The sequence below is a fragment of the Oryx dammah genome, unplaced genomic scaffold, assembly GCF_014754425.2.
Source record: "Oryx dammah isolate SB20612 unplaced genomic scaffold, SCBI_Odam_1.1 HiC_scaffold_15, whole genome shotgun sequence".
Lineage (NCBI taxonomy): Eukaryota > Metazoa > Chordata > Mammalia > Artiodactyla > Bovidae > Oryx > Oryx dammah.
In genome coordinates, this window is record NW_024070199.1 from 25,348,882 (window position 1) to 25,359,090 (window position 10,209).

Consider the following 10,209-nt stretch of genomic DNA (forward strand, 5'->3'; position numbering starts at 1 on the left):
GGTTGTGGTTATGGAAACTTTAGAGTATTGCTCTACTAGTATTTAAAAGATTTTTTAAAAAATTAAGGTCCCCTGATTTCTTTGGGAGAAAGTTCCATGTCCTGCCCAGAGCCTGGCCAGTAGTATCAGAAGCTTACTTGTTCATAGACTATAAATAAAAAGCCCTTTATACGCAGCTTAATGAATTTGCTTGATTTGTGTTTAATAGCATAAATCAGAATGACTTTGCTTGTATAGTTGTTTGAAATGTTTCTGTTTCAGAGCAACCTGGTTTTTTTGTTTTTATTATAAAAGGAACTAATATGGGCTTGATCTGGTGATCCCCAGGGTCCACTTGACCTAGTTTCTGAGTAGTTGGTCATTAAGCTTCTGTTTCAGATTGCTTAGGCTCTGTAATTTGCTCTGTAGCACAAATGCCATTATTACTGAAGGTGATTATGTGAGTCTTGAGCAGGTAACATCAGAAGTAAAAATGCTGGGGGGGCAAATGACTCACTTTTGCTGGTTAGATGTGAGGTCAGAAAAGTTACTAGTTATTTTGTATTTTTCTTTGGGGTTACTATGGATTCTTTCTCTAGTGAGTTTCTTTTTGAGTTGTAGGAAGTAGTGATCATCAGTAAGTATTGTTAGGAGATAAATAAAACTGATTATCTTTAAATGTTTAAAAAATGGTTCTAAATCAGAAAGTGCACTTTACTGGCCCAAATTATTGATTGAATTATCAGATTCACTGAGTAGAGTATTGGTTTCCTAATACTAGAAAAATAATCTCACTTCTTAAGGATTAAGGTTAGTGATTGAATCCTATCTGACATTTAAATGAAGTTTTGTTTAGGATTGTTTCTCAAAATCTGTGTTACCTTTTAAATTGCTGCTAATCTGGAGTTGTAGAAGGGCACTTCTGAAATCTGATTCTGCATGAGTAAAGGTCAATGTGTAGGGACTTGAGGTTTGGCAGTTTGCCACAAACTCTTATTAATCCAAGGCTCATTACAACAGAAATTAAAATTTCTCTTAAGATATTTGAGAAGAAAAAAAGATTTTTTGAAAAGTGATCAGGAAGAAGAAAAGAATTTTCTACCAAACTTTCTTATTACTTGTTTATATAAACAATCTCTTTTTTAATGTATTTTATTATTTTTCATTTTTAATAGGATAATCGCTCTACATTGTGCTGGTTTCTGCTATACCTCATGTATCAGTCATCACTGTATATATATATCCCCTCCCTCCAGAGCCTCCCTCCTACCCTCCATAAACAATCTCTTTAAGTGTCATGATTCATTTAATTTTGAACTTTAATCTGGGCTTTTCTCTTGGCGTTCACATTTCATAACTTAATTACAATTCATTTCTTCTATTTAGAAAGTAGATAGATGTTAAAATGTTCAGATATACTGAACATGTCTGTGTGTGATAAGGGAGAGGACTAGGTCTAGACTTGGCATTTCTAGGCTCCTCGGATGAACTGTGACCTTTGTTGAAAGCCAAGTGACTGCTGCCTCAGCTTCCTTTCCGTTTTGAATGTTAGTGGCTTTAGCTGGAAACTTATTTGGAAGGACTTGGTCCTGTATGGTAGCATTTCATTTGCCCTAATGTATTTTATAAAAGAAACAATATAAATTCCAGGACTTAAATTTTTTTAATTGGGATTTGAAAATTTAGCATCAGTATAACTTGATCCATTTTCATGTAATAATTTTAGCAAAGTTTGTTGATGTGTTTGTGCGTAAAACATCGAGACTAGTTATAAGAAGACCCTCAGGTTTGTACTAGTTCCGATCATCTCTGCACAGATGAGTGGGACACTTTGACGGCATGTGATTGACCTCACGTTTGAATGCCTGACCATATTCATATCATTTGGGTTCCTAATCGCTGGGAATAGTTTTGTTGTGTCTCACAGGAATCATAGTAACATTTCAGATGGGCGTAATAAGAAAGTTCTTTCAGAAAAAAGTTTTAAAATTCCTATTGTTGATGCATCTATCATAAAATGAGGGCTTAGTGAAATACCATCTCTACTAGTCATTATTTTGTAAATCACCTTTTAAGCACAAAATTCTAAACTGTTGTACCCTTTTTTTCTATCACTTAGGACTTAAATAAATTAGTGCAATGTGAAAAACTAGAGATTTTGATTTGGCATAAATCCTGTCCAAACAAAGTCTTTTTTTTTTAGTCTTTTTTAAAAATTGAAGTATGGTTGGTTTATAAGGTCAGTTGCTACCGTACAGCAGAATGACTGTTATACGTGTGTATACACACGTTGCTTTTCGTTTTCTTTTCCACTGTGCTCTGTCACAGGACATTGAATACACTCCCCTGTGCTGTACAGTAGGACCTCCCCAGTTTGTCTGCTGACTCCACACTCTCGCCCTCTCTCTCCCACTGCCTCCTTGGCAGCCCCCAGCCTGCTCTCTGTGTCACTGCTTGTGTCTCATGGATAGGTTCATCTGTGCCACGTGTTAGACATAAGTGCTACCGTGTGGTGTTTGTCTTTTCTTTCTGACTTCTTTCATGTGAATCTCTCATTGCGTCCATGTTGCTGCAGATGGCATGATTTTGTTCTTTTGTGGCTGACTGGTACTGTTGTATATATATACCGTATCCTCTTTATCCACTCACCTTGATGGGCATTTAGGTTGTCTCCATGCCTTAACTGTTGGGAGTGTGCTGCTGTGAGCATTGGGGTACATGTCTTTTTTTAGCTATAATTTTTTTCTAGGCATACGCCCAGGAGTGGAATTGCTGGATCATATGGTAATTCTAGTTTTAGTTTTCTGAGGAACCTCCAAGCTGTTTTCCACAGTGGCTACACCAACTTACACTCCCACCAACTGTGTAGGAGGTTTCCATTTTCTGCATACCCTCTCTAGCATTTGTAATTTGTAGACTTTTTAACGTGACTGGTGTGGGGTGATACCTCATTGTAGTTTTTTCATTTCTCTATAATAATTAGCGATGTTGAGCATCATTTTGTGTGCCTATTGCCCATCTGTATTCTTCTTTGGAGAAGTGTCTACTTAGGTCTTCTGCCCATCTTTCAGTTGGATTGTTTTTTTGTTGTCAAGGTGGATGAGCTATTTGTGTATTTTGGAAATTTAAGCCCATGTCGCATGCATCATTTGCAAATATTTTCTCTCATTCTGTGGGTTGTCTTTCCATTTGGTTTATGATTTCTTTTGCTGTGCGAAAGCTTGTAAGTTTGATTAGGTCCCATTTGCTTATTTTCATTTTTATTTCTATTGTCTTGGGAGATTGACATCAATTTATGTCAAAAATGTTTTGTCTAAAACAGCTAAATCTTTAAGTCCTACTGAGAGGAAAGTAGGTTGTTTTCCTGAGAAAGGGAAGTGAGTGCTTTTGAATAGTGAGGAGTCAGGCACATAATTAAAGGATTAGGATTCTTGTTCCAAAGCAGAATGGGAGAAGAGAGTGGAAGACTCCCATCTGGTAGTTTCAGTCTTTGAACATGTTCTGAGGACTTTTGTTTTTGTTTTTTATTTTATGAGAAGATGGTTAAAGAGGGCTTAGGGCTTTAGGAAAGAATCCAAAGGATCAAGGTTTTGGTTTAGGTTATGGCAGACAAGGCCTTTGGAAGATGCCTGGTGATCTGACAAAATGAGAGGCTGTCGTGGCAGGCAGCCTGTGTTCAGGACCAAGAGATGGGCAAGGAGTTAGGACTGAGGGGAGATACTCATGGGAAACAGGAGTGGAAGAAGCAAGAGGTCAAAGGTACGAGAAGGAATGAGTGGAGATATGAATTGGTGAATTCGGGGAGGTTGCTAAGAGTCATCCGGGTGTCTGTAAAAGAGGATGTGAATAGAGAGGTGGTCACTGAGGAAGATTTTGGGAAAACTTGAGGGGAATGAGCCCAGAGATGATACAGTAACTGGTAAATTGATGAGAACGCTTTGGAAGAGTCAGGTATTAAGAGGTCAGGGATGTGAAAAATAAGACCTCAAGTTACCCTCTGGCTTTACAACTCTGAATTCCAAAGCACACATCTGAAAGTTAATAGTTTTGCTTCTCAGAAATGTGAAATAATAAACTGACATACTTTTATAAAATTGGAAGTAAATTCTGAAAAGCATATATGGATTTATGTGGTAATAATCAAAAGTATTAATTGCCTCTTTGTAAATGCTGGAGGTATGGGTGCTGTTTGGGCGCTTCTTAGCGGAACGTTCCTAAGAGGAGAGAGGGAGACCTAGCAGGAGAGTCTGATGGTGGGCTCTTGTTTTTACCGCACACATGCAGCGTCCTTAGCACAGATGGACAGAGGACACTCCTCAGGGAAGCCTGGCCATGGGAGGTGCTGTCTGTGCTCATTTTCACTTGCAAGAAGAATAGAACCCAAGTCACAGGAAAGCAGTTCTTCTGTGATAGAAACCAAAAAAGGGGGAGAACAGAACCGTAGACTTAGACTCTGGTTTTGGAACCAGTGACATCTGAGGACGCCAAGGTCTCCCAGTGTCATTTACGAAAGCCTGGGAAAGCATTCAGGGTATCCTGGTTACGGGCCAGCTTCTGGGAGAAGACAGTGTTACTAATCAAAAACTAAACAGTGGAGTGACCAGATCAGCACATGGAATAGCAAGAGCTGTGATTAGATGGAGCAGTGGGGAGCGCAGGTGGCACTGGCTGCACGGTAGTTTGAACAGTGCAGTTTCCTTTTAGAAACCACGCACTTTGCATGGGACCAGGAATGGGCCTGTGATGGATGAGAACACGAGTGCTGAGAATCTGAGTACATTTTTACAAATTGACTTAAAGGTCCCCGTCCCCACCCCACTCCCCAGTAAGAAGAACTCAGCATCAAGGTGATAAAAATTTTCAGCTCAGAGTGGAAGTGATACTGTTAGTCTGTAATCATTCTTTATTCATTGTAAGCAGTAAAGGTGAGTATAATTCCCCCCATGGTATTCTGTCATCAAACAAAACTGAAAATCAAAATGCCGTGTCTCATTTGCTGATTTATGACCCTAACTGAAGAACACTGATAGTCATAAAAAGTATCTATATTAAAGGGAGGAACCTTTTCAAGAAAATATCTGAGGGTTAAGTTTTATATAACACACTGATTAGGAAGGTAAAGAGTAAAGAATCTGAGAACAGACGTTTATCAGCTGAATTTTTTGGATGGCGTTCTCTTTTGCATATCTGTTCTTTCCTGTTCTTTTGGTAATGGAATAAACATGTTACAGAAGGGAAGCCGTATTAACCTCTACATTGGTTTAAGGAAACTGCCCATTCTCAATCTTAATGGCCTCTAGAGTGGGTGGTGCCTCTTTCCTTCAGCTTAGCAGCAAAGCCTGAGAATGGACTTGACCTGAATCAGATCTTTTCCTTGGTATAAATTTGTTGTTCCATTTGTTGGAGATTTAGGGATCTTTGTAATCTGTAGAGATATCTGTAGAGGCTCTCAATGAGCCTCTGCCTCATTGAGAAAATAGCTAATTGTTTGGGCTATAAGCCAAGAAAGTGGGTAAATATGGATAAACAGTAATCGCAAATTGTAGTACTGGAGAAGACTCTTGAGAGTCCCTTGGACTGCAGGGAGATCAAACCAGTCAGTCCTAAAGGAAATCAACCCTGAATATTCATTGGAAGGACTGATGCTGAATCTCCAATACTTTAGCCACCTTTTGTGAAGAACCAACTCATTGGCAAAGACCCTGATGCTGGGAAAGATCGAGGCAAAAGGAGAAGTGGGCAGCAGTGGATAAGATGGTTAGCATCACCATCTCAGTGGACATGAATTGAGCAACCTCCAGGAGATAGTGGAGGACAGGAGCCTGCATGCTGCAGTCCCATGGGATTGCAAAGAGCTGGACAAGACTTAGTGACTGAACAACAAGAAGTAACCTCTCATGGGGAGAGAATTTCTGAATCAGCTCTTGTTTTAATGTGTTTAATGAAGTTACTGCATACAGCATTTTCTTTCCTCACACTTTGAAAGTGTAGACTCGTATTTTGTCCTGTTTTGTGGTGATTCCTGTGAAAGGAATAGAGAGAGATTGGGAAGTAAGCAAGCGTTTTGCCTTTTCCTCCTGCAGGTCCCAGTAGGGATGGCACAATCAGCGAGGACACTATCCGAGCCTCTCTCATCTCAGCGGTCAGCGACAAACTGAGATGGCGGATGAAGGAGGAAATGGATCGTGCCCAGGCAGAACTCAACGCCTTGAAACGAACAGAGGAAGACCTGAAAAAGGGTCACCAGAAACTCGAAGAGATGGTTAACCGTTTAGATCAAGAAGTAGTAAGTAACTCATTGCATAACTGCACTATTTTAATTGTAGCTATGGCAAAGTTTTCTGTATGTACTGTGGCTACCCTGAGTACTGTGGGTATTAGAGTTCAAACGATTGTACACACTCTTTAAGCATTTGAACATAGCTCCTATACAGCTTGTTTAAAAATGGAGCCTATGGTTGAAATATAGTCTTTGACTGGGAAGTGGATGTATTAGAGGATTTTTCGCTTGCACTTTCATGCTGCAGGATAATGTTTTGACCCATAGGAGGACTGTTGGAGTGTTGATGTTACCAGACAGTTACCCAGAAATAAGAATTTGAGAGAGTTCTAAGCCATGATAAAGATCTGCAGAAGCGGGGTGCAGACTTAAGGAATCAGTTCTTTTTTGTTTCCAAACATTGTTTGAACTATATGTATAAAGTATATTTGGTATGCAACCTTTAGCTCTTCAGCATTCCCACATTTTTATCAGACTGCTGTGCCCTGAAGAGTCGGTATAAGTCAGTCCTGTGACTTCTTTTGTTTAAAGATGGAGAGGCGCTAGCTTAATTTGAGTACCAGCTTCACTCTTCACTTTCATTCTTGTGAGGGAGAATCTGTTCCAGTAAGTGTGCATTTTTGATGAAAGGATAGAGAGTTTATTGAGTGTTTGAGGGCTTTGGAGAAAGTGATTTGTATATACACGTTAGTCTAATAAGTGGTTCTAGTGTGTAAAATGAGCTTCTCGATAGTCAGCTATTTTCAGACATTGAGGAAAGTGGCACCAGTACAATTCAGAGCCCGCAACCACCACCTGCTATATCTTGGGAGTAAAATTCAAGTGTTTGTGGAGTTCTGTGCATTGAATTGTCTGTGTAGACTGGGGAAAGTTGTTCCTCTGAGGCAGATGTCCCCTTGTTTTGAAAGAAGAGCCTCTTTTATGATTTTAATGTAAGAAACCTCCTGCTGGAACCTGTCTTGTGTGAAGGCTTAGTTTGCAGTATTTATCACTGGTAGGTGACAGGCTTATCAATGCCACCAGAAGTGCTCAGCTTAGCATCTCCTGTTTGGACTTAGCATGTTAGAGCACACCTTTTCCTCTGACTTTGAAATGTGTTATATTTGAAACGTGAATCTCATCCATGAGTTGTTTAAGCATTGTTTTATTAGCAATTCTGCTTCTCTGCAGTTGGGTTGTAGATGTCTGACAAACGGATAATTACAATTAGTGTAAAATCATCATGCTTGGACTATTCTATTTTCAGGCTGAGGTTGATAAAAACATAGAACTTTTGAGAAAGAAGGATGAAGAACTCAGTTCTGCTCTGGAGAAAATGGAAAATCAATCTGAAAACAATGATATTGATGAAGTTATCATTCCCACAGCCCCACTGTACAAACAGATCCTAAATCTGTATGCAGAGGAAAATGCTATTGAAGACACTATTTTTTACCTGGGAGAAGCCTTGAGGCGGGGAGTAATAGACCTAGATGTCTTCCTAAAGGTAGGTCTTCTTCACTCTGCTTTCCAGAGTTTTGGGGCGTTTTAGAACCACTGTTGCTGAAAACCACAAATCAAGAGGGTTTGTCTGTAGGGGATGAGTTAAAATTCTTTTTCTTTCCAAAAGTGAGCAGGTGGGGTAAATGACTATGAGCAGTGTCTTCCCACCTACAGAGAGGACTGAGGATAATCTGAGTATGGGAAGAAAAGTGGGCTTAGTGGCTGCAGTTCCTACCCCAAGGCGGTGTAATTCAGCTTACTGCTGCACCCGGGTGGGTCAGCAGGCACAGTCAGATTTCCATTCTTTCAGGTCACACCATCTAAATTAAGATCATTGACTGCCCCATCCTTGTTGCTTTTTTTTTTCCCTCTGTTAATTTTCTTAGACTTGCATACTTTTATACCTGTTTCCCCTTGTAGAGTATTGGGCTTGCCCTGCTAGCAATAGGGCCTTTTAAATGATTATTCCGGGCTTAATGCTACTGTACAGACGTGGAAGAGCTGTAAGCCAGGTTTGGCTACTGTTCTCTGTTAGGTCATGAGGAGCGTGGCTTTAGGGATAACAGCCACCCTTTGGATATTCAGCACAGCTGCTTCTGATGCTTCAGTGTGTCTGCGAGGCTGGTCAGGTTGCTTGCTGACCCTGCCTATCTCACTGTGAGTGTATGGCCAAACCACTCTTGGACCTGGTAGAAGCATATGAATAGCTGGGACCCAAGAGAGGGCTCCCTTTCTGTATGCTGTCCTCTGCTTGGGTGGCATAACTTAGGCCAAGATAAACATGGAGAGGTGAGAAAAAGATGCTGTTTGCTAGGCACTGGACCAAAGGTGGCCTTGTGCTACTCATCCCTGCCCTTCCCCCTTTTTTTAGCTAAGTAGTGACAAACAGTTCTAAAAGTTTTTTAACTTTTGTTAGGATCACAGTACAAGTTTCCCAGGCGTCTTGGTTGTCTCAAGATGTAGCTTGAACTGAGCCAGATCCTGCATGGGAGTGCTTTCCCTGTGATACATTGTAGGGTCTCAGAAGACTACTTTCCTGAATACAGGTGTGTTAGTTGCTCAGTTGTGTCCAACTCTTTGCGACCTCATGGGCTGTAGCCCGTCAGGCTCTTCTGTCCATGGAATTCTCCAGGCAAGGGTATTGGAGTGGGTAGCCATTCTCTTCTCCAGGAGATCTTCCTGTCCCAGGGATTGAACACGTTTCTCCTGCATTGTAGGCAGATTCTTTACCATCTGAGTCGCCAGGAAAGCCTCCACAGGTTCCTTAACACAGCCTGCCAGCATCAATCCAGTGAGTTAACAGCCACATAAAATGTAGTATTGGGCTCCAGAGGACCGGTGATGAGTTTAGGGTTCCTAACTCCCGTCTAGGTTACAAACTGTCTGCTAGTTTATGCCTAGACCTGGATAAGGGCTAGTCTAAACTGTTCAACTTCTTCCCCCTCACAGCATGTACGTCTTCTGTCCCGTAAACAGTTCCAGCTGAGGGCACTAATGCAGAAAGCAAGAAAGACTGCCGGTCTCAGTGACCTCTACTGACTTCTCTGATACCAGATGGGAGACTGAACTCTTCTAAAGTATTCTTTTCTTCTCTTCCTTTCTCTTATATCAGTAGGTGCCCAAAATAAGTTATTGCAGTTTATCATTCAAGTGTAAAATATTTTGAATCAATAATATATTTTCTGTTTTCTTTTGGTAAAGACTGGCTTTTATTAATGCACTTTCTATCCTCTGTAAACTCTTTTTGTGCTGAATGTTGGGACTGACTATGCTAAATAAAATTTGTTGCATAATTTTTCTCTTCTTTACTCAACAGAATATATGAAACAAAATATGTGAAACCTTAGTAAAGCTCAGCTTCCAATTTAGCAAAGTATAATATCCATCATGAGTTGAAATTTAGTATTATCCTCTAGCATATAAAGTGGATTCTACTCAATATGGGATATAATACATAGAAATCCAAATGTTCAAATGTTTGGATTTGAATGACTTTTTCTGTGAAAGGTCCTCATATACTCCTGCCAATTCTGTGTAGTTTTTTCCCTTTCCAGACCTGACAGAACCATAACTGTTTTTGTCATGAAAGTAGCAGAGTGGCCAGTGCCAAGCTACACATCTGGGAGGAGAGTTTATGTTAACTCGGCAGGATGACCTGGCCACAACTGAGGAGGAAGGTACAGTGTACACTGCCTATCTGCACTTACTGTTGTTTATAGCCAGTCTCCCTGGTGAGTGACTCTGGGTGGTCACCCACCCAGCGACCCATATGTCCCATAGAGCTAACCCAGCAGAACAGAGTGTTCTCTGTCAGGTGAAAGCTGGAAGATTATAAAGAAACGAACGTTCTAATTTAAGATACTTTAAGGTATGTAGGGTGTGAAGCAATCTTTCCCAAGAGAAGACAGACCAATTTGGTCTCATCACTGAAGAGTTTATACAGTTTAAATCTTAAAAAATTAAAATCT

General features: G+C 40.4%; 1 protein-coding gene across 1 annotated transcript in view; it reads left to right on the plus strand.

The window, feature by feature from the left end:
• TSG101 (tumor susceptibility 101) overlaps positions 1–9,538 on the plus strand; it is a 42,983-nt gene extending 33,445 nt beyond the window's left edge. Inside the window, exons 8-10 of the mRNA XM_040255693.1 lie at positions 6,063–6,265; positions 7,506–7,745; positions 9,191–9,538. Coding sequence (XP_040111627.1) covers positions 6,063–6,265; positions 7,506–7,745; positions 9,191–9,280 — 533 coding nt within the window. The 3' untranslated portion in view covers positions 9,281–9,538. The remainder of the gene's footprint in view (positions 1–6,062; positions 6,266–7,505; positions 7,746–9,190) is intronic.
• Positions 9,539–10,209: the final 671 nt, after the last annotated feature.